This window comes from Cricetulus griseus, chromosome 3 (genome assembly GCF_003668045.3).
Source record: "Cricetulus griseus strain 17A/GY chromosome 3, alternate assembly CriGri-PICRH-1.0, whole genome shotgun sequence".
Classification (NCBI taxonomy): domain Eukaryota; kingdom Metazoa; phylum Chordata; class Mammalia; order Rodentia; family Cricetidae; genus Cricetulus; species Cricetulus griseus.
Window position 1 is genome coordinate 151,550,797 of NC_048596.1, and position 25,558 is coordinate 151,576,354.

The 25,558-nt window shown below is 37.3% G+C and overlaps 1 protein-coding gene across 1 annotated transcript in view; it reads left to right on the forward strand.

The window, feature by feature from the left end:
• Positions 1–25,558, forward strand: part of Iqcm (IQ motif containing M) — a 413,729-nt gene that overhangs the window by 178,786 nt on the left and 209,385 nt on the right. The window contains exons 9-10 of the mRNA XM_027410546.2: positions 12,123–12,318; positions 24,843–24,987. Of these exons, the coding sequence (XP_027266347.2) occupies positions 12,123–12,318; positions 24,843–24,987 (341 nt within the window). The remainder of the gene's footprint in view (positions 1–12,122; positions 12,319–24,842; positions 24,988–25,558) is intronic.

The window sequence follows — 25,558 nt, forward strand, 5'->3', positions numbered from 1 at the left end:
AGAGTGACGTGGAAGAACAGAGTCCCAAGGATTGGTAAAGCAGCCTTGCAAATGGCTTTTCTTTAGAAGGGCTTCTTAAGAAGTGCTAACAGAGGGTCAGAAGCATGAGGAAGGGGCTTCTAATGCCATAGTGTGACTCAGAGAGTGTCTGCACTTCCTACTTTTCTACTACCCCTTGACTTATTACTGCTATCTGTTTCTTCAAGGTGTTTGTTTACTGGGATCAGTGTCCATAAATGAAATTGGGAATAGAATGTCAAAATTGTAATGATTAATTGTTAAGGGAATTCATTACTGGTTCTCCTCCTCCAAAACAATGGAGTTCAGAAACAGTAGTTAGACCCTCAAAAGCCCAACATCTGAGTGGAGAGCTGAGAGATGGAGAGAGTCAGCAGAGTTCAACCAGAACTGATGAAAGTTTTGGTTCAGACCAGATGATTGCCATAAGAGACATAAATCACCTTGCCAAGAGGAAGAGCAGAAAGGCTCCCTGGGTTCTCTATTCAGAGCAAGCTTATAAAAGGGGGAGGGGACCTGTGGACTGTGCTTTTGAAAAAATAACTCCTGTAGCCCCTTTGACACTAATACTATAGTCATTCTAGATGTCTTGCAGGATAATTCCAGAGTGATGGAAAAGTAAACCATATAGGTCCAATACAAAGGATTGTCAGGTGTTTCCATTGTAAAGAGAATTTTCACAAAGCAGGGCCTTTCACACAAAAGAAATCAATTTGAAATGAACAGACAGCAACCCCTTTTGCTTCTTGCCTGTGAGCTGTACGAATGATCTCTTGCTATAATTCATAAGCTATGTTCCTCCAGACTGCTTCTCTATGCTAAGGTGGAAGAAATGATTATACTGTATGAAATCTATTTGGAATTCAAAAATTGCTGTTGCATTTTGAGGAAAAACTGTTGGAAACTCGGTGAGCAGCAGTAGCAGCAGTAATAACAACAAACCCTAATGGTGGGCAGGGAAGTTCTCTCTGACTCGTGTCTCCCACATGTCTGCTTCTTTCTTTGGTTGCCTTCAGCCATTTACTGTCTGAACTGTACTAAAAATCTATCGAGGCTTTTAAAAAGTACCCTGTGCAGAAATTCAGACACTCTTAAAGACCCTAAATAGGTTATTAGCCTCCATCTTTTAATACAGCCATGCTAAAGCAGTCTATAGACCCATGAGTAGCCAAAAATAGATTGACACTTTGGGGGAGTCACAGGGTACAAGTTGTGACTCAGGGCAACATTATGAATAGTAATGGTGACAAGGAGAGACAAAAGCTAAGGAGAAAACACACCCCATTCTGGTGTTTTTAAAGTACTTAAGATTGTGCCTAAATTAAAGTGATATTATATTCTACTTCAGGAAGATTGCATCTCATTTTAGAAAGTCCCAGGAACCTCCTCTGATTTCTGAAGTGAGCAGGTTTTGATGGCATGAAGTACTCAACCCTTGGAGAGATCTGGAAATGGATAATATAGAGACAGTGTATTTTTCTCAAAGTCATGTTGAATTCAATGCACTATTTTCCTACTAAGTAGACCTTATTTAGGGGATTTAAGTAGGACACTAACTTGTTTGGCTCATTCCCAGGTTGTTTTCAAATCCTACAATGAAAACATGAGGCATCACATGTCTGTGCTTCAAGACTGCACATTCAGGAAATGAAAACCCTCAACACAGCTTGGTAGCAGAAAATCCAAATCAAAGTAAATTGTGTAAATTATAACTCAATTGCAAAGCATTTGGACAAAGCAGGCATGCTAATCAGGAAACTTTTGATATTTACTTTATGATAATGCAAGTTGGAAGAGGAATTGGTGGGGGTTGTATCATCAGTCTCTCAATGTATTTCTGAATTTGGCAACCTGGACTGGTTTTGTCATGTGTTTGCAGCTTAAATAGTATTTGACTTTAACACAGCCAAAATAAGTATTCTTTAATCATATTCAACCTATGAGCAGATGGGCAAACAGCACTTTTTCTAAATGGGGCATACACAAGACTTGCATATCAGCCAAAACTGGTTAATAGCACTATCTAAACCTACCTCTAAAACTGATTTATTGTTTAATATATTATCATATAAGCATTAGTAGTTGAAAGAAAATTCCTCATTCAATTGTTTGTCAATCTCAGGGTCTATAATGTTAAGATATCATTAACTTACTAATTAATTTCTTGCATATTTTCTCACATGCAATTTTACCTAATTGTTTCTTCTGTCTCTGGAACCTATTTGATTTGATACTTTGATTACACATTTGTCAACTTTAAGTGAAAATTCCAAATGCATCCATGGCTCTTTGGTCTTTCCACTTTCTTATAATGAGGTTAGATTATGGGGATGAGCACAGACAAACAAGGTAGCCTGTCATGATGAAATCTGGCTTATATATAGCCTCTAATAACACATTTTTACTGTTGTTATAAGGATAGTTACAGAGAGACTCTTTGGTGGACAAGAATCTCCAGGAAAAGTGACATTTCTCCCTTTACCACATTTTTGATGAGACATAGTAAAGAGAGATAAATTTCAAAGTTTCATTTGGAGGATAAACCAAGACTGATTTCTGTGAATTCTTTAACTCAAAGGGATCCTTTAACTCCCAATATCTGGTGGTCACAAGACAGTGTCCATACATCATCTACTCCTCTTCTTGGACCCTGAATGACCACTCTGTAACAGAGCACACAGGTGTGATGTGGCTGCATCTTTTATGTACTATAGACACAAACAGACAAGTGAAAACTCATTGCTACTCTATTGGCAAGCAGAGTTTTGTCCCCATGTGAGTTTTATCACACAGAGCAGGACAATGAATTTTATCTTTGTGAGGGAAGAAAGTCACCAGATTTCTGTGGGAAAGCAGAATAGTCAATTACCTCAAGATAACATTTTTTAAAATTAACTTTTATATAAATTAAAAACAAACTCATTTTACATACAAATCCCAGTTCCCTCTCCCTGCCATTCTCCCATTCACTCCCCCAACCCCCATCCCATCCCCCATCCATTCCTCAGGGAGGGCAAGGCCTCCCGGGGATCATCAAAGTCTGTTATGTCATTTGGGACATCCCCCATGCATCTAGGTTGCTAGAGTAACCATCCATAGGGAATGGGCTTCCAAAGCTCATTTGTGCACTAGGGATAAATACTAGTTCCACTGCCAGAGACCCCATAGACTGCCCTAGTCCCCCAGCTGAAACCCATGTTCAAGGGGCCTGGTTTGGTCTTATGCTGGTTCTTTATCTGTCAGTCTGGGGCCCATGAGCACCCACTTGCTGTGGGTTTCCCTAGCATGGTCTTGACCCCTTTGCTCATTTCTCCTCCCTCTCTACAACTGGATTCTAGGAGTTTGACTAGGTGCTTAGCTGTGGGTCTCTGCTTCTGTTTCTATCAGCTACTGGATGAAGGCTCGAGGATGGTATTTAAGGTAGTCATCAATTTTATTGTAGGGTAAGGGCATTTAAGGTAGCCTCTCCACTATTGCTTAGATTCTTATTTAGGATCATCTTTGTGGATTCCTGGAGATTTCCCTAGTGCCGGATTTCTCATTAAGTCCATAATGGCTCCCTCTATTAAGGTATCTCTTCCCTTGCCCTCCCCCAACCTCCTGATCCCTCATGTTCTCCACCCCTATTCCTTCTCCCCTTCTCTCTCTACTACCTCACCCACTCCCCTTGTGTTCCCAGTTTACTCAGGAGATCTTGTCCCTTTCCCCTTCTCAGGGGTCCATGTGTGTCTCTCTTAGGGTCCTCCTTGTTTCCTAGCTTCTCTGGGGTTGTGGATTTTAGGCTGTTATCTTTTGCTCTATGTTTAATATCGGCTTATGAGTGAGAACATACCATGTTTTTCTTTCTGGGTCTGGGTTACCTCACTCTGGATGGTTTCTTCTAGTGCCATCCATTTGCCTTTGAATTTCAAGTTTCCATTGTTGTTTTTTTTTTTTCCACTGAGTGCTATTCCATTGTGTAATTGTACCACATTCTCTCCATCCATTCTTTGCTTGATGGGCCTCTAGGCTGCTTCCAAGTTCTGGCTATTACAAATAATGCTGCTATTATCACAGTTGAACAGATGTCCTTGTTGTATAAATGTACATCCTTTGGGTATATGCCCAAGAGTGGAATTGCTAGGTTTTAAGGTAGACTGATACCGTTTTCCTGAAAAACCACCACAATGATTTCAAACATGGCTGTACATGTTTGCATTTCTATCAGCAATGGAGAAGTGTTCCCCTTTCTCCACATCCTCTTCAGCATAAACTCTCAATGGTGATTTTGATCTTAGCCATTCTGACAGATGTAAAACGGTATCTCAGAGTTGTTTTGACTTGTATTTCCCTGAAGGTTAAGGATGTTGAGCAACTTCTTAAATGCCTTCTGGTCATTTGAAGTTCCTTTATTGAGAATTTTCTGTTTAGATCTGTACTTCAATTTTTAAATAGGATTATTTAGTGTTTTGATGACTAGCTTCTTGAGTTCTTTGTATATTTTAGAGATCAGCCTTCTGTCAAATGTGAGGTTGTTGGAAATCTTTTCCCATTCTGTAGGCTGCCATTTTGTCTTGTTGATTGACTCCTTTGCCTTACAGAAGCTTCTCAGTTTCAGGAGGTTCCATTTATTAATTGTTGCTTTCAGTGTCTGTACTACTGTTATTATGTTCAGGAAGTGGTCTCCTGTGTCAATGCATTCAAGGGTACTTCCCACTTTCTCTTCTAAGATGTTCAGTGTTACCGAATTTATTTTGGGGTCTTTGATCCATTTGGACTTAAGTTTTGTGCATGATGACAGATATGGATATAACTGCATTCTTCTACATGTCCTGTTATGTCAGCACCATTTGTTGTATAATTTTAGCTTTTTTTTCAAAAATCAGGTATTCTTGGTGTGTGGAGTAATATCAGGGTCTTTGATTCAATTACATTAGTCTGTTTTTGTGCCAATACCAAGCTGTTTGCATTAGTATAGCTCTAGAGTATAGCTTGAAGTGAGGGCTGATGATGCCTCTGGAAGTTCCGTTATTGTACAATGTTGTTTTGGCTATCCTGGGATTTTGTTTTTCCATATAAACTTGAGTATTGTTCTTTCAAGTTCTGTAAAGAGTTGTGCTGGAACTTTGATGGGGATTGCATTGAATCTGTAGATTGCTTTTGGTAAGATTGCCATTTTTACTGTGTTGATCCTACATATACAAGAATATAGGAGATCTTTCCATTTTCAGTTATCTTCTTTAATTTTTTTCTCTAAGACTTAAAGTTCTTGTCATATAGGTCTTCCAATTGTTTAGTTAGAGTTACTCCAAGATATTTTATGTTGTTTGTGGCTATTGTGAAGGATGATATTTCTCTAATTTCTTTCTCAGCCCATTTATTGTCTGTATATAGGAGGGCTTCTGATTTTTTTGAGTTAATGTTGTATCCTGGACCTTTATTAAAGGTGTTTATCAGCTGCGGAGTTCCCTGCAGAATTTTTTGGGTCAGTTATGTAAACTATCCTATCATCTGCAAATAGTGAAAGTGTGACAGTAAACCAACAGCCAACATCAAACTAAATGGAGAAAAACCTCAAAGTGATTCCTATAAAATCAGGAACAAGACAAGGCTGTCCACTCTTTCCATATCTCTTCAATATTGTACACCAGCTAGAGCAATAAGAAAACAAAAGGAGATAAAGATGATACAAATTGGAAAGGAAGAAGTCAAGATAACTATTTTAAGGGTTAAAGGAGAAATTGAGAATTTAAGGCTTAAAGGATGTGACTATTGTTAATCCCATCACATATGTAACTAATTGTATTTGATTTTGAAAATATGCCTTGTATGCTGGTCTATCTCAAAGATCTGAGCAAAATTAAAAAAACTAAAAACAAAAGATTTTTCTTTACAACCCAACGCTTTCTTTGTAGTCTTCAGATTAATGGAATAGTTGCACCAGTTTTTTAGACCATGAATCAGAATTGTGCAAGCTGGGCTTTTCTTCTCCCCAAAGAGTTCAATCCACCTTTGATTAGGAACAATGCTAATACACTGCAGTAACATTTTGGTATATTGCTTCCTACTCTTATTTATATGTATTTTAAACAAAAGATTACAAGTATTCATGTGTGTAGTTTGATATCTTTATTCACCAAATTTTAAAGTTATAAGACTTTTATTATTACATAATCTTTGGTTTTTTGGCTTCATCATTTATTGATTTAATCTAACAATTTATGTAGATATTTATAAAAACATTCATTATAAATTAAGCCATGGTGGATATTTTCATGCATGCAGCTTTTCCTGTAATTTTCAGAAAGCGTAGTGACTAGTTTTTATTCTCATAATAGCAAGTTATTTTTTTGAATAGTCTATGCAATCAAGAATAATGTTAAGAATAATGTTGACATTATTCTTTAAAAAAACTTTTTTTTGAAAAATTGAAAATAAATTCTTCTCTCATACAATACAACCTGACTATAGTTTCTGCTCCCTCCAGTCCTCTCCAGTTCTCCCAGTAACTTCCCATTCCCCCTCTCCCCCAGATCCACTTCACTGTTGTTTGCCTTGAGAAAAAAGCAGGCCCCTAAGAGACAACATCCAAACACCATAACCTAAAATATAAGACAAGGCAAAAGTTCTCATATTGAGGCTGGACAAGGCAATCCAACAGGAGGAAGAGAGTCTCAATAGCAGGCAAAAGAGTCAGAGATATACCAGCTCCCACAGTTAGGAGTCCCCCCAAAACACCAAGTTAAAAGCCATAGCATATATGCAGAGGACCTAGTGCAGACCCATGTAGGTCTGTGCTTGATAGTTCTGTCTCTGTGAGCCCATGTGAGCCCTGCTTAGTTGATTCAGTGGCAATGTTCCTCCAACCCCTTTGACTCCTACAGTCTTTCTGTCCCCTCATCCACAGGATTCATCATTTCTGAATGGGGGACCCAGTGGAGACCTCCAATTTATACTCTCTCTGCATAATGTGTGTCTGTGTGTCAAGTCACAGATCTACGAGTATAGCAGAATATTATGAGAAGTCATTTCATTGTTTTTTTTTTTTTTTTTAAGTTTGGTTCTACCCTAAGTTTCTGGGCTGTGCAGTCTCTGGTTTCTGGTCATCCAGGCAGTAGAGAGCAAAGGCTCCCTCTTATTGGGTAGTCCTCAAGTTAAATCAAACATTGATTGGCCACTCCCACAAGTTCTGTGCCTCCATTGCTCCAGCAATTCTTGCCCATAGGACAGATTGTAGGTCAAGGGTTTTGTGACTGATTGGTATCTAGGTTTCTCTTTCTGTAGCCTGAAGAGTACTTTCCTACATCAAAGAGATTAAAATCTTTAATAAAAATTTTAATTAAACTTGTGTAGTATTTCCTTTACAATTTTGAAAATGAAAACAATGATGCCATATTATTTCTATTTTAACAAAGTTGTTGTTGAAACATTTTCCCTTATGTTTCTCATAACATTTTTGAAGAACTATCTTTCTATTTTAATTAATGACAATAAAGCTTTATTTGAGAACATGATAAGATCTTCAAGGCAGTCTGTTATGTAATCACAAACCATGCTTAGAAGTCATTATTCATAAATCAGGATACATAGTGAAACATAATGCAGTAGGTTGATTTTATGAGAATATGATATCACTTCTTAGAGATACTTTTTTTTGGAATTGAGTTGTACATACTTCTGTGAAGACAGATTTGGATACTACAAACTAAAAAATTAGCTATTAATTTTTCATTCAGGAAATGAGTATAAATCTGAACTATGTGAAAGGTGGTAGCTAATTTCTTTTGCCTGTATATACACTATTCTTGTCTTAGGTGGACAGCAGCTAAATGATCAAATGAAGTTTGAATTTATATATGGGTTATAAAAAATGAACACTGAATTCAGAGTTAAAACATTTTTTAAAAAAACTATGGATTCAGTAAAAGTTTACAGAAAAGACTTTATGTTCCAATCATTTTAGGGATATTTGTCTGCCTTGTAGATGAAGATTCATTTACCAGGCACAGTTTGAGGCACATAATCTTGTTCAGCAACCCAAGCTTTAGTTATGCTTCATTGGACCAATATTATTATCATACGAAGAACAAGGAATGTAGTAAACACAGAAATGTATATGCTGAGGCATGTTACTCACATGACAACAACTAAGACATCATTAACTTCCTTTTAGAAGATTGATCCATCATTTAGTGTCTCAGTTTTAAATACATACTTTTTAGGGTAGCATACAAGGTGATGGGATTCAGCATGTCATTTCATATGTATGTCATTATCCTTTGTTCTCATTCACTCCTGCCTCCTGTCTTTCCCTTCACTCCTTCCCTCTCCAGCTGGTACCTCTTCTTTAGTTAATTCTAGTTCTCTTGTACCCTGGCCTCAAACTTGCTAGGCTAGTCTTGAAATCCTGCTTCTCTTACTTCCTAAATTCTGATATTATAGGTAGTGACACCACACCAAGCTATGATTCTTATTAAAAATTTAGAAATACTAATACAATGAGCTCAACAAAGGCATTTTTATGTATTTACTTATTTCACAAATAGAGTAGATTAGCATGTATTATTAATTTCTATTAATATATTTATCTGTTGAATTTGTAACTTATGATGCATGCAAAACCTTCATTGGGGATTTGTTTTCTTGAACACTGACAGTTTAGTTGGAAATATTTTCATTACAGTGCATTCAAGTTAAGGCAATTAATAAATTATATGTAATCATTTAAAGGTTTTTCTCAAACTTTGCTAGAAAATAAATAGGAATTATAAATTAATGATCATCATGATGATGTGGAATAAGAAGCTTGTGCTTCTGAATGAGAAATTATCCTGTCTTCCTGGTGAATCCTTTTGTTCTACCACATGCATAGTAGTGACAGCAGCTTTAGCCTGTACCCATAAGTCCTTTCTCTCTGTGATAAATTGCTTAGAAAACACAATCTTCATAAAGCTGCCATATTTCTGATGTTTCCTTCAGAAAACACAATTGATGCCATGTGTGAACCTTATCACAGGGCATATGGGAAAATGGATGTCAATAAGGAGGTCTCTGCACTCCAGGGAGCCTCCCTCTGGAAGTGGATTAGTATTTTTCTCTGGTACAAGAAGGGACTTTGAGAGCCAATCTCACATGAAGGGATACACTCTGCCCTGGACACATGGGGAAGGGCCCAGGCCCAGCACAGGAAGATTTGGTGGACTTTGCAGAGCCCCAGTTGAGGGCCCTACCCTGCCTGGGGAGTGGTGGGTGAATGGGGTGGGGGGTAGGTTGAGTGTGGGGGAAGGAGAGGGAGAAAGGACTTACATGTGAAACAAGCTTGTTCCCTAACTTGAACTAATAAAAAAATTTTTTTAAAAAAGTAGTTTGGGCTCAAATGATGGCAAATACCAGGGATACCAAATTTTGCAAAAATCAATTATAAAAAGGAAGGAAATAGTTTACAAGCATTAATAAAATGAATGCTATTTTAGTATCAGGAACTTTTTTGTTATCTATGGAAATTATATTAAAGACATGAAATAGGTCCCTCATTGCCAAATTATGAGCAGACAGTACTTAAAAATCAACTTGTTGGCATAACAAAGTATTTCACATTGAATTTTGCTTTCTTTTTATTCAACCTGTGTTACATTTGTGATTGGTTTTTCAGTGTTGGAGACCAATCTCAAGGCCATGTGCATACTAGACAAGCACTCTTGCTGAGTTAAAGTCTCTGCCCCTCTATGTAACATTTTATAGTCATAAATTTGTAAGCTTTTGCCTATTTTATTATTGTCCTCATCAAAATTCATCTGTCACATTAGTATATTTTGTAGTTTCTTTTCAAATACTGTATTTGTAAGAATAATTCAAGTTTTTTTCTAGCAAGTCCTCTATAAATTATTCCATCTCAGCTTTCTCTGCTTTAAATGATAGTTATTATTCATCACTGACTGATGTCTGTTTGTTTATGACCTAAGGTGAAACTTTTCTTTTTCCAGTTGTTAAAAAAATTACTACCAACAGATTTGAAAGGATTGCATTTCTTAAAAAAATCGTTTTGAGACAGTAGTACATGTGCTTAGCAACCACATTAATACTGCTCCTCCTTCCCCAACTCCTCTTACTGTCACCCACCACTCCCTTCCAATTCATAATCTCTTCAATTGTTACTGTTGCATGATTATACACACACACACACTCTCTCTCTCTCTCTCTCTCTCTCTCTCTCTCTCTCTCTCTCTCTCTCTTCTCTCTCTCTCTCTCTCTGTGTGTGTGTATGTGTTGGATTGTTCCTGGAGGACACCACTTCTCCCTTTCTCAGCAGCCGTTGATCAACTATAACATTTCATCAGTAATGGGGTCTTGAGGAATTTCCCCTGTTCACACTGGCAGGTCAGTTAGTGTTGCCATTATGCTTGTTTGGTTCAGGCATTCATATTGATGGGAATTCATGGGTTTATTTTCCTCGTCATGTCTAGGAGACATTATCTAGAAGCAGGTATGCCCCAGATCTCTGGCTCTTAAATTCTTACTCTCTCATAATTCACTGATTGACTGGAGTTCTTCATCTAGGATTGAGGTCTTTTGATATTTTGCCTATCTTCATTGGCATGACAGCTGATGTTGTCATTATCCAGGTCTTGTTTATGCAACCATACTGCTGATATTTCATGGATATAATTCCCTGACATAGTGAGAAGACACTGTCCAGCAGCTGATGCCTTGGTCCTCTGGCTCTTCAAATCTAGGGATGATCTCCATTCTAATTTTTCTTCAGAATTATCTGTGAATGAAGTTGAAGCTTATATCCAGAATGATGTAATACTGGTATTCCTGTGACATACAAGACAGTGCATATTAGAAGGTAACACAGCCTTCAAGTCAAACTGTAGAAAAATACAAAATACAGATTTGATATTCCTTGCTATCTTCTGACAACCAAACTTTGATGGCTAGGTAGATAACAAAATCAGACTCTCAAGTCTTCAGATACCAAGCTGAGAGAAATAATAACATGTGGAAAACAAAACAAGAGACTTACTCAAGAACCCACTTAATGCAGAGATAAAGATAGGCTAGAAGAAAATAAAACAAAACCACAGTTAGTTTGAGATTTAGGCTGAGAATTAAGGAAAGTGGGCATGAAATTCTGAGGCCTGAGCCCTAGAGAAGGGGCATCTGTGGTAGGTGAGCTGCCTGTGGATCTCCTTTAGATATGCACCCAGAAGATACATAATACTTCTGACTTTTATTTTCTATATGCTGAGAATTTGCAAGAGAAGTAGATTCTACATTTTCATACTACATCCATGCTCATGGCAGAGAACTAGCAGTTTTCTTCTCTGCATATCATCGATGGTGCAGGTTATTCATGATAGTATTGAAGGCTGATCACAGTTTCCAGTAAGATCTCTCTGTAGCTTATCCTGTAGCCCATGATCCTGCTTGCAGCACTGCTGCCCCTCCAAGGTCCAGGGTCAGAAGTATTTTTCACATGATGATAGGTTTGCATATAAGTAACAAATGACTTAGTATTTTGAATAGAATGGTAGGGACATGAAAATTATTTGTACTAACCTTTCCTCTTTTAGTAGTTGTGGATAAGTTTGAAAGATTCACTTCTTTTGGAAGTTTAGTGTTATACATAGTGTATTGATTCCAGCATTTTCAGCCTTCTTTGGAAACTTTATCAGCTTAGTTGATTGAGGAGTTATCTTAATTTCTACATTTAAGTCATAGTACATTCCTTGTTTCAATATATGTGTCATTGAAGGTTGACCTAATAGTAAAGGGTTATAATCCCAGCTTCTCCAGAGGCTGGGACATGAAGTTCATGAGTTCAATACCTGAAAAGGATACAGTGAGTTCAAGGCCACTTGGAGCAACCTGGTAAGACTGTGTGTCAAATTAAAAGAAATATAAAAGAGATGGGGATGTAGCTTAGTAGTAGAGTGCTTATACAGGAGACCCTGGCTTCAGTCGTCAGTACTAAAGTATTGTGTGTGTATGTGTGTGTGTGTGTGTGTGTGTGTGTGTGTGTGTGTGTGTGTGTGTGTGCATTTATCATCTAAATAATTAAGACCATAGATATGCTTATTTTTCTAGTTATTTCTAAGAAGTTTTTAACATTTTATTTTTAGCTCAAAGACTGTCGTAAAGTCTGATAAGTTGGACAGTAAAGTTAAAAGAATTGGACCACACATAGAAATTTACCAAGTGTTCCAGGGAAAAAACAAACTCATATTTACTAAAAGAATTATTAAACTGATCACCATCACACAAGCACATATCAGGGGATGGCTTGAGCGCAAAAGACTTCAAAGAATAAAGACTAAGGTAAGAGGAACCTCGTAGACAAGATGGTTTTGCATGTTCTTACATAGATCCAATTACAGAATCTGGAATAGTTTGCCTGGAAATGTCTGTGTAATTCTAGCCACACGTTTTTTATTAAGAAAATGAAATGAATAATCTGCACTGAGAAGAGTTTTATCTTCTGAGAATTTGGACATTGAACAAAATACTAGGCTGACCCATAGCTTGGGAGTTCTGGAACCTGAACAAACTGTCTTTTTTATTTTTGCTATTTGTTCTCTAGTTAGAATACCTGGAGCCCTTCTGCTTCTCAAGCCTCTGGGTATGCTTGCATTTTGTCAAATGTTTTCTTTTGTAACTAACTATAAATCTCCTTTTGTAAATACATCTACCTTGGCAACTTTTAGAAAGAGCAACACCAACTTTCAGAATAAAACAACAAGGATCGCTTTTGGCTACCCAAATACAAGAAAAGCCCAAATAGATAGATCTTGTTAAAACTGTGAAAACATAAATGTCCTCATCTTGAAGGCTAAAGGTTGGGAAACTTTGAAGAATAAAGTAAATTAGAAGGCACACATTTGTCAGAGTAGCCCTCTGGAAGGGGCATGCAGTTGTGTCCCTTAAGCACCTATGTGTAAGAACACAGCTATCTGCTTGTTCATAAGTATAAGTGTATCCATTATATTATCATTATATATGACAATATATCTTATATATAATCATAATATATATCATTATACATTATATTATCATTATATGTTACTCTGATATTAAATATTATGCCTTATAAAAAGTAAACTGTTTTTATACTTAACCCACTACTAATTCTGTTAGGTAGCTACTGTATCTGTTTGGAAATGAAGAAATGCAAACTCAGATACATTAAATCAAGAGCTCAGCATCAAGTCAAACAGATGATGAATACCTGACATGAAAGACTGTGCTTATTATTTATATCTGTCACATACTTGAACTTCATTGGGCAAGACTATTTCTGAATCAAGTCAAAGCTATATCATAGACTTTTCTGTGTAGCTGAGATCCAGGCATTACATTGCCTATTTGAAATTTCCATAGTTAGTTCACACTTCATTTTTTCACTTTCTTACTTTCCTAAGTACTTTATCTGTTGCACTACATATGTACTACATCAATTGTGCAGGTCACCACCTAGAATTGTCTGCATTTTTGACAATTTTATTGCCATACCCAATTGCTATGAGTTTCACATATTTTCTTTTTCCCTGCTCCTCCTCTCAGATTTTATTTTAATCTGCTCTCACGTGAATAAGCACAGTAGATTTCCAGCTGACTTTCTTGACTGTGGTTCATTCTCGTTTAGTCTCAGTTTGGATATATTTATAAATAATGAAGCATTGTTCAATTATCTTAGCAGTCATAAATCAAAAGAAGAATGCAATATTTAACTACTATCATAATTTTTGCCATTCAAAAGTTCTTTTCTTTTAAAATCTTTGTTACTACATGATTTTGGTATAACAGTCTTAAAATTTTAATGACAAAACAGTAATTTCTTGAATATAATCTCTAAAATTTTACTTAATATCAATATTTTATTTATGATTTTAACTAAATAAGTTTGGTCCTTGGGTGATGCTGGTCAAATTTTTAAGGTTAGGTTAAGAAAGTGTTTAAATACTTAAAAACCCAAATTTCAAAGTTACTTTAGCAATGTACCACACATAGGTCAGTGCTCTTTAATATTTTGGAGCTTACAAAAATCCTTTGAAAGCTTAAAAGAATATTAATCACCTCTCATTGTCATATGTCAAAATCCATAACAATAACAAATTCTCCAGCCTATTCATGGCTCTCCCTTGAATTTCTATAGTTTGTTATATAAATGTTTGATTCCCTAGATACCTGGAGAGCTTTCATTTACTTAACAATATATCCTTTTTTATTTAATGTTTACAATTAAATAAATTCATCAATTCAACAATATGTACTTTTAAATGTAATAATAGTCACTAAGTCTTTGGTTTAATTTTCTGATATAGGACTTCATAGAGCACTCATGCCAGTTGGAAGTACAGATGATTTTGAAAGTCTTTGGTATTGTGTTAATACTTAATTTAACAAGGTCAGTCACTTAACTCAAACAGCTGTGTCTGGTACAGGGCTTGGGGAGTGCCAGTATACTGAGATGTAGAGAGTTTTATTTTGTCAGATGGCTGTGGAGGCACAGAGGCACAAGGAAAGACCATACCAATGAGCCTTGGGCCAGATGGAACACTTACGGGCCTGGTAGAGTCTTGGGCAGTGGAATTGGAGGAAGCTAAAGATAAGAGGGTTCTTAAAAGTCATGCTGAAAACCATATTATCAATCAAGGCTTATAACATGTACTTGTATGTAATTTGTGACATTAAGTAGATCAGTGACAAGAGTTTTTAGATTAGAACATGGGCTGTTCTGAATAGTGGGAGAAGACAGTGAAAAAAGAGAGGAAGATGGCTTAGTATGTTTTTTTTCAGTAGCCTTCCTGGTGCATAGTGAGGATGACTTGAGATAGAGAGAGTATCAGTAGATAAGACTTGGGGTTGACTGGATGAAGAAAATATTGAGGGAGTAATCAATAGATCACCACCTTTCAGTTTTGAGTATTCAGGTAGATGTTTTAACAGCACAGAATTATTGGTATCTTCAATAAGAGAGTAGGGAGGGAAGTAAATGAAGTAGAATACAGATTTCAATACTGTCTGGGTTAGGGTTTCTGTTGCTATGAAGAGACACCATGACTACAACAATCCTTATAAAGGAAGACATTGAATTGAGGTGGTGACTTACAGTTCAAAGGTTCAATCCATTATCATCATGGTGGGAAGCATGGTGGCCTGCTGGCAGACATGGTGCCGGCTGCATCTTGATCAGAAGGCAATAGCAACAACAAGGACTGTGCTACTAGGCAGTATCTTGATCAGAAGAAACTTCAAAGCCCACCCCCAAAGGGACACACTTCTTTCAACAAGGCCATAGCTACTCAAACAAAGCCACATCTTCCCTCCCCTCAACTGGGCTCCATATCATGGTCTAAAATATTAGAAGAAGACTTTTGTAATACCAGGGGCCAGGACTGATCTAGGAATCCTAGATAAGACACCACCCACTGCCTGCTAACACCCCTTAAATCTCACCCAGCAACCCCAGATTGCACCCACTCCCTTGGCCTCCACACTAGGGCCCATAGACTCAGCAGTCTTAGGAGATGCCAGGCTGGCCCTAGGAATCCCAGAGAAGATATTGACAGCAAAACTCCTTTAACAATCCCAGACTGTGTACACACACACACACACACACACACACACACACACACACACACACCACCCACACTGTGGTTCCATATTCTGATCTACAACATCAGAAGAAAATATCCACATTATCAGAGGCCAGGAATGATCTAGGACCCCTACACTCAAAACCCCAAAGGAGATACCCTACTGGACCTGAAGATATGCTAGTCACAAGAACCATTGGCCATTTAGGCCAGAAGACCAGAAAGAAAAAGAGAAACCAAGGAACAAATTACATATCCAACAAAGACAAATGCAAGAATAAGCACCTAGACCTATAATCATTCAAAATCCAGATGCCTAAATGCCAGCATAAAAATACAATCAATAACAGAAAGGGCAATATGGCATCACCAGAGCCCATATCTGACTGTTTAGGCCTTAAAAATGACTTTATGAAGATGATAGCAGTCCCTAAAGAGGATATAAACAAATCCCTTAAAGACTTTGTGGAGGAAACAAACAAAAATTGGAGGAAATCAGTAAATCCTAAAGGAAATCCAAGAAAAAACAAACAAACAGATAAAGGACGCTTTTTAAGATCTGAAAATGGAAATAGAAGCAATAAGAAAAAGACAAATGAGGGAATCCTGGTAATAGAAAATCTGGGTAAGCAAACAGGAACTACAGATCTATAGATACAGGCATCACTAACAGTATCCAAGAGATGAAAGAGAGAATATGAGGCATTGAAGACACAATAGAGGAAATAGATTCATCAGTTAAAAAATGTTAAATCTAAAAAATTCTTAACACAGGAATTCTAGGAAATTCGGAACACCATGAAAAGACCAAATACAATAGTAATAGTCTTAGAAGAAGAAGAAACACAGCTCAAAATCCCAGAGAATAAATTCAATGAAATCACAGAAAAAAATTTCCCAACTAAAATAAGGACATGCCTATAAAGGTACAAGAAGCTTAGAGAACACCACTTAGATTGGATCAGAAAGAAAATACTCTGGACACATTACAACCAAAACACTAAACATGCAGAACAAAATAAGAATGTTAAAAGCCAAAAGGGAAAAGGGCCAAGCAACATAAAGGCAGACATATTAGAATCATACCTGAATTCTCAACAAAGACCCTAAAATCCATAAGGACCTGGACTAATGTCTTACAGACTCTAAGAGACCACTGATGCCAGCCAAGACTACCATACCCCAGAAAACTGTCAATCACCATAGGTGGATAAAACAAGATATTTCGTGACAAACTCTAATTTAAATACTATCTACCCACAAATCCAGCCCTACAGAAGGTACTAGAAGGAAAACTCTAACCTAAGGAAATTAACTACGCCTACAAAACACTGGCAATAGATAACATAACACTAGTAAACCCCAAAGAAGGGAAACACAAACACACACACACACACACACACACACACACACACACACACACACACACACAGCCACCAAACAACCAAATAACAAGAATTAACAGTATTTGGTTACTAATAACCCTCAATATCAATGGACTCAATTCTCCATAAAAAGACAAAGGGGTAACAGATTAGATATGAAAACAGGATAACCTCAAACATAGATAGTACCTCAGAGTAAAGGGTTGGAAAAGATTTTCCAGTCAAATGGATCTAAGAAGCAAGCCAGTTCAGATATCCTAATTATCTAACAAAATAGATTTTCAACCAAAATTAATCAAAAGAAATGGAAAGGTCATCTCTTATTCATCAAAGGAAAAATCCACTAAGATGATGTCTCAATTCTGAACATCTTTCCCCAAATGTAAGGGCACCCATATTTGTAAGAGAAACCTTATTAAAGCTTAAATCACTCATAGAATTCTACATAGTAATGGTGGAAGATTTTAACATCACACTCTCACCAATAGACAGACCATCTAGACAGAAACTGAACAGAGACCTAATGGAACTAATAGACATTATGACTCAAATGGATCTAATGGATATCTATAGAACATTTCACCCAAACACAAAAGAAAATAAATTTCTTCTCATCATGACAAGGAACCTTATCCAAATTGACCATATACTCTCAGCCACAAAGCACATCTTAACAGACACAAAACAATTAAAATAATCCTGTATTTTATCAGGTCACCCTGGATTAAAGCTGGATTTCAACAATGATAGAAACAACAGAAATCCCACAAACTCATGGAAACTGAACAACTCTTTACTGAGTTACTATTTCATCAAGGAAGAAACAAAGAAAGAAGTTCAAGACATCCTAGAATTCAATGAAAATGAGTGCACAACATGCCCAAACTTGTGGGAAACAATAAAGGAGAGCTAACAGGGATTTTCAAAGCACTAACTGCCTTCATGGAGAATTTGCAACAATCACATACTAGCAACTTATATTTTTGGTTGTGAGCCTAGCCTTTAAAGGCTGAGCCATCTCTCCAGCCCCTCATACTAGCAATTTAACAGCACACCTGAAACTCTAGAACAAAAAGAAATAGACATGCCTAAGAGTAGATGGCAGAAAATAAACTGAGGACTGAGTAAAAACAAAAGATGCAAAGAGAACAATACAAATAATCAATGAAACTAAGAGTTGCTTCTTTGAGAAAGTCAACAATATAGACAAACCCTTATCCAAACTAAAAGCCAGAGAGAGGATTCCCAAACCAACAAAATCAGAAACAAAAAGGGGGACATAATAGCAGAATGTGAGGAAATCCAGAGAATCATTAGATCATACTACAAAAACCTGTATTCCACAAAGGAAAATCTAAAAGAAATTGATAAATATCTTGACAGATAAAACTTACCAAAGCTAAATCAAGATGAAATAAAAATTTAGACTCCTAAGGAGATAGAGGCAGTAATTAGAAGTCTTCCAATAAAAAAAAAAACCCCAGGGTCAGATTGTTTTAATGCAGAATTCCACCAGATTTTCAAAGAATAGCTAATACTATTATTACTCTTTTTCCTTTTTTATTTAAATTAGAAACAAACTTGTTTTACCTGTCAATCTCAGTTCCCTCTCCATCCACTCCTCCCATGCCCCCCACCAACTCCCTATCCCATCCCCTTTCTGCTCCCCAGGGAGGGTGAGGCCTTCCATGGGAATCTTCAGAGTCTGTCATATCATTTGGAGCAGGGCCTAGACCCTCCCCCACGTGTCTAGGCTGAAAGAGTATCCCTCTATGTGGAGTGGGCTCCAAAAGTCCACTCTTATACTAGGGATAAATACTACCAGAGACACCATAGATTAGCCAGACCTCCAAATTGACATCAACACTCAGGGGGTCTGGAACAGCCCTATGTTGGTTTCTCAGCTATCAGTCTGGGGTCCATGAGCTGCCCCTTGTTCAGGTCAGGTGTTTCTGTGGGTCTCTCCAGCCTCTTCTTGATCCCTTTGCTCATCACTCCTCCCTCTCTGCAACTGGATTCCAGGAGTTTAGCTCAGTGTTTAGCTGTGGGTGTCTGTTTCTGCTTCTATCAGCTACTGGATGAAGGCTCTAAGATGGCATATAAGGTAGTCATCAATCTCAGTTTTGGAGAAGGGCATTTAACGTAGCCTCTCCACTATTGCTTAGATTGTCAGTTGGGGTCATCCTTATAGATCTCTGGACAATACTATTACTCCTAAAATTATTCCACAAAATAGAAACAGAAGGACCATTGCCAAATTCTTTCTATAAGGCTACAGTTACCTTGATACCCAAAACACAAAGACTCAATAAAGAAAGAGGATTACAGATCAGTTTCACCCATGAACACTGATGCAAAAATGCTCAATAAAATATTGGCAAACTGAATCCAAGAACATGTTAAAGAGATCATCCACCATGACCAAGTAGGCTTCATCCCAGTGATGCAGGAGTGGTTACACACATGAAAATCTGTCAAGGAAATTCAATATATACTAAAAATGGCAATCATCATCTCTTTATGCTGAAAAAGACTTTTACAAAATCCAATACCTCTTCATGATAAAGGTCTTGGCGAGATCAGGGTACCAGGGACATACCTAAACATAAAAGCAATATACAGCAAGCTTATTGCCAGCATCAAATTAAACTCAGAGAAACTCAAAGTATTTACACTAAAGTCAGGAACAAGACAAGGCTGTCTACTCTCTCCATATTTATTCAATATATTACTTGAAGTTCTAGCTCAAGCAATGAGACAACAAAAGGAGATCAAGGGGATAAAAGACGGAAAGGAAGAAGTCAAAATATTGTGGTTTGCAGATGATATAGTATATATTAGTGACCCAAAAGATGCTAAAGGGGAACTTCTATAGCTGATAAAAACCTTTAGTCAAGTGGCTTTATACAAGATTAAAAATAAATCAGTAGCCTTCATAAGTGCAAATGATAAGCAGGCTGAGAAAGAAATCAGAAAATCAACATCCTTTACAATAGCCACAAATAACATAAAGTATCTTGGTGAAAGTTTAACCAAGCAACTGAAAGCCCTGTATGACAAGAACTTCAAAATTTTGAAGAAATAAACTGGAGAAAACATCAAAAGATGGAAAGATCTCCCATGCTCATGGGTCAGTAGGATTAACACGGTAAAAATGGCCATATTGCCAAAAGGAATCTACAGATTCAATGCAATCCCCATTAAAATTCCAACACAATTCTTTACAGACCTTGAAGAATAACACTCAACTTCATATGAAAAAACAGGAAATCCAGGATAGCTAAAACAATTCTGTACCATAAAGGAATTTTGAGAAGTGTTATTATCCCTAATTTCAAGCTCTAGTAAGAGCTATGGTAATAACATTGAATGATACTGGCATAAAAACATACAGGTAGGTCAGTGGAATCAGAAAGACCAAGGTGTTATCTATATACCCACTGACACCTGATTTTCAACAAAGAAGTCAAAATTATGCAATGGAGAAAAGAAAGCATCTTCAACAAATGGTGCTGATCTAACTGGATATTGGCATAGAGAAGAATGCAATAGATCCATATCTAACACCCTGTACACTCAAATCCAAATGAATAAAAGGCTCCAACATAAATCCAGACAACACTGAACCTGATTGAAGAGACAATGGGGAATAGTCTTCAACTCATTGGCACAGAAGCCAACTTACAGATTATATATATATATATATATATATTATATATATATATATATTCTCCTATGGATCAATAAGATACAAAACAAAAAAAACAAAACAAAGCAAACAGCAGCTTACAGAATGGGGAAAGATCTTCACCAAAAGAGGGATGATTTCCAAAATATATAAACTGCAGAAATTAGATATCAACAAACCAAATAATATTAAAAATGGAGTACAGCTCTAAATAGATTATTCTCAATGCGAGAATCTCAAATGGCCCAGAAACACTTAAATGTTCAGCATCCTTAGCCATCAGGGGCTCTGAGATTCCATATTACACCTACAGAATAGCTAAGATTAAAACCACAAGTGACAGCTCATGCTATAGAGGTGTGGTGCAAGGGGAACAGTTCTCTACTGATGGTGGGAGTGCAAATGTGTATAGCCATTGCAGAAATCAGTGTGGTGATTTCTCAGAAAACTGGGAATCAGCTTACTACAAGACCCAGCTATACCACTCTTGGGCATATAGTCAAAGGATGCTCAATCAAACCACAAGGGCACTTCCTTAATTTTGTTCACAGATTTATTTGCAATAGTCAGAACCTGGAAACAACCTACATGGCCATCAACCAAGGAATGAATAAAGAAAATGTGATACATTTGCAGTTAAAAACAAGGACACCAGGAAATTTGAAGGCAAATGGATGGAACTACAAAAAATATCATCCTGAGTGAGGTAACCCAGATCAAGAAAAACATGGTGTGTACTTAATCATAAATAGATATTAGCTGTAAATCCACAGACTCAGGGAGACTAGTTAACAAGAAGGGTTCATTGGGGGACAACAAGATCTTCCTGAGAAAGGGAAATAGAAGAGATTTCATGAATGGACTGGGAGCATGTGGGGATGGGCACATGAGGGGTCAGGTTGGGGGTGGTGCAAGGAAAGAGCACTGAGACTCCTGGAAAGGGGAGGCATTTCAGAGTCAGTAAAAAACTTTGGCACAAGGGACTCTCCCAAGAATCTACAAAGATGACTCCAGCTAATACTCTTAGCAACAGCAGATATGCATCCTGAACTGGCCATCTCCTGTGATCAGATTGATGCCTAGCCTAGTTTTCATCAGAGAGGCTTCATCCAGCAACTGATGGAAACAAATGCTGACCCACCAGCAAAATGTGAGGTGGAGCTCAGGGAATTCTGCAGAAGTGAAGGAGAAAGGATTGTAGAAGCCAGAGGGGTAAAGGACACAGAAAAACAAAACAAAACAAAACAAAACAAAACAAAACAAAACACCACATAACCAACTAACCTGGGTTCATCAGGCTCAGAGACTGGACTGATAACCAGGGATCCTTCATGGGACTGACCTAGGCACTCTGCATGTATGTTACAATTGGGTAGCTAGGTCCTCTTGTGGGACTCCTAACAGTGGGGAAAGGGGGTGTCATTGACTCTTTAGTGGCTTTTGGACCCTAACCCCCATACTGAGTTGCTTTGCCCAGCCTTAAGTCATGGGGAGGTACTTAGTCTTACTAAAACTTGATATGCCATGCTTTGTTAATACTCATGGGAGAACTGCACATGGGATTGGGGGTGGGAACAGAGTGGGTATTTGGGGAAGGGACTGGAAGGAGAGGAGGGGGGAAACTGCAGCTGGAATGCAAAATGAATAAATAAATAATACAAGCCATACCTACTAATAGTGCCACTCCTATTGAGTTTATTGGGGCCAATTACATTCAAACTACCATCAGCACTGAGTCTGAAATGCCTGTGAGAGATGGTTGAGGTAGCTGGAAGGCCATTGGAAATGTGATCTAGACTCAGGAAGGAGACTGGGCCAGACAGTGGGCCTTTGGTCTTAACTCCTTTCAGAGTACCTCCCCACAGAAGTTCCTTATTTTGTTGATTATTCTTGTCCTGTCTCTTCTCCCATGGAGTGCAGTTCCTTTGCTTCAGTCAAGTACCTGTTCCTTGCCTCCATATCAAGCAACTGCCCTGTTGTATGCAATTGAAACACTCACTCTGGAGCTGTCCCTATGTCACATAAAGTACTTAACTGTTTCAAAATAGTCAGCCTTAAAAACATACACACATGAACAACAAAACTACTGTGCTGGTTGTATGTGTGTGTGTGTGTGTGTGTGTGTGTGTGTGTGTGTGTGTGTGTAAAATGTAACAATAATGAAGAAAAAGATAATGAAGAAAAAGATACCAGTAATTTGAGAGGAAGTCAAGGGGCATAGGAAGTGTTGGAAGAAGAGGACATGATAATGGGGGAGAGTGATACAGTTATATGTTAATTAAATAATTTAAAATAAACTTTCACATTTAAAAAGTACTTGATTGTTTGGAATACTCCACAAATTTATCAGTACTAATACCAAAGCCTTTGCCACAGTAGTTCCTAGCAATGTTACAGTCTACTGAGCTAATGCAACAACTTGTTTCTTTGAATTTCAATGATGAAGCATGTTCTTATTTTCTTATGTCTCTGGTTCCTGCTTCAGTGTTTATGGAACAGATCTATTTCCCTTTGACAGGTATCTGTCTGAATGTTCCTTCTGCAGAATTCTATCTTTGCATAGTTTCTGAAACAATGACATCTATTCCCATGACTCTAGTTACCATAAAAAAATAATGATGCTAAAATTTGTGGCTGTGAGGAGGATATTCAGAAGATATACTTGGCTAAGAGACTGATAAAGAATATTTAGGAAAAAATTAACCTGACCCCAATGTGTTTTTATACATTTCACTTAGTTATTCAAATACATGCACTAGGCTCCAAAGAAGTCACAGGAATGTTCTGGACCTTGCAGACAATTTAATGGATATCTAAGATTCCTGTTATCAAGGAATTACATTCTACTAGAAGGACATTAACCTAATAAACAGTTATGAAGTCGATACCAAATTGAGGAAGGAGACACAGGGTCATCTTTATCTCTGCATGGCTGAGAGTGTCAGTAACATTTTATTGGTTGGGAAAATGGATATCCAAATCACAATTGATGTTTCTTGTATGTATTACTTGCATATTTAAGTGAGTATATATGTATATGAACTTAAGGCAACTATTTAGAACATTCTTCTTTATTTCATTTTGTTATTTTGAATTTTATTTCATCGACTGAGTCATTTGTTTTCCTTCTTACTTTATGAGGTTTTGTAATAAAGACTCTCTTAGATATTGCTATATGTCAGTGCTTAGACAAGGTTCTTGGGGTCTATCATATCATTTTCTAAGAGTTGGATAAAACCAACACAACATAAAAGCATTTATTAAGATAGATACTTGGGTTAAGAAACCATCCTAACCTTTTACACTCTCTTACAAAGCCCTGAGCAATACTGAGAATAAAAAAATAGCAAAGAAGACAGTTTCTGGTACTTCTCAGATAGAACAGAATAAATGGGCAGTAAACAGGAAAGGGGCTGCTCTTGCAAAAATGTAGAAGAAATCTGTCCCATTAAGTGTCACTGTGCTGAAAGGAGACACATGCCAGAATCAAACAAAAGACAAACTGAAATGTGTTCTGGAAGAGAGTGTTGACAAAAAAAGCAATGCAATCCTGAAGAATTTGCTTTGGCTCATAGTTCAGAGGAGTAGTCTGTCACATCAGGAAAGGCATTCTAGTTTGCTTTTGCTGTGGTACTTGTGGGGCAGGTGTTAACTTCTTTAACTTCCCACTCTGTCACTGAGGGAAAGAAGGGAGGAACTGAAGAAAACCCTGGAGTAATGCTTACTGACTTTTTCACCATGGCTTGTTCAGTCTGATTTCTCATACCACCCAGCACCTCTTGCTCAGGGGTGGCACCTCTCCTAGTAGGCTAGATATTCCTGTGAAATAGTTAACCAAGAAAATGTCCCCAAAGACTTGCCTACAGGCAATTTAATGGGAGTATTTTCCCAATTGTGGCTTCCTTTTCCCAGATAAATCTAGCTTGTGTCATAACAACAAAAAAATAATCCAGCATAAAAGGTATTTTGATGGGAGTGACTCAGTGCTCAGAGAGTAGTGGAGTACACAGATGGCCATGGTAGAGTGATCAGAGGACAGTGGTGGAATGCATATTTCTATGTAGAAGACTTTCAAGAATGGCCTTTACCTAAGCTGTTCACTATGGATGCCCAAGTAGGTGTAAATAACAGAAATGCATGAAGAACATTATGGTACTTTTTTACTTTTCATAGTCTTTATATCATGGACCAAATTTGAAAACAGTTATCTGCATGTATCAGTGCTTAATCCACCGCGTTAGACATCGACTTGGTCTTTGGAGAACAAGACAAATAATAAACTTTGGAGAGTTAGAGGAATGGATGGACAGGAAAAAATGTAAGTATTGCAGTCTTTTCTTGTTTGGTGCTAAGTTTAGAATCAAGTTCTGAGCCAATGAAAAGACCTTTTATCTACTCCTAGCAATGGAAGGGGGACTATATTTTATATTTCTATTTGCATTTTAAGATGGTATTCTGTGTACTTGGGTTCATTCATTAGCTCTTCAGTTTATAAACAATAGAATTCTCATTTGGCTTCACAAAGGTTATTTAAAGGGAAAGTGTTGGAAAGACAGGTGAAGCATCAGATTTCACAGAGGATATAAATCCAACTGCTCCAGAGACCTAGGGATCATAAAATAAGGAAAAAAGAGTCCATTATTTTCTGAAGAAGAGAAACAGACCAGCCCCACTACTTAGAGACTGATTTACCTATCTGTATCTGTCTATCTGTTCATCCATATGCCCACCCACATACCCATCATCTATCTATCTATCTATCTATCTATCTATCTATCTCTCTATCTATCTATCAAGGCTGACTTTGAATGACTTTGAACTCTCTGTGTAGCTAAGAATGACATTGAACTCTAGCTCCTCATCCCTCTACCTCCAAAGTGCTGAGATTA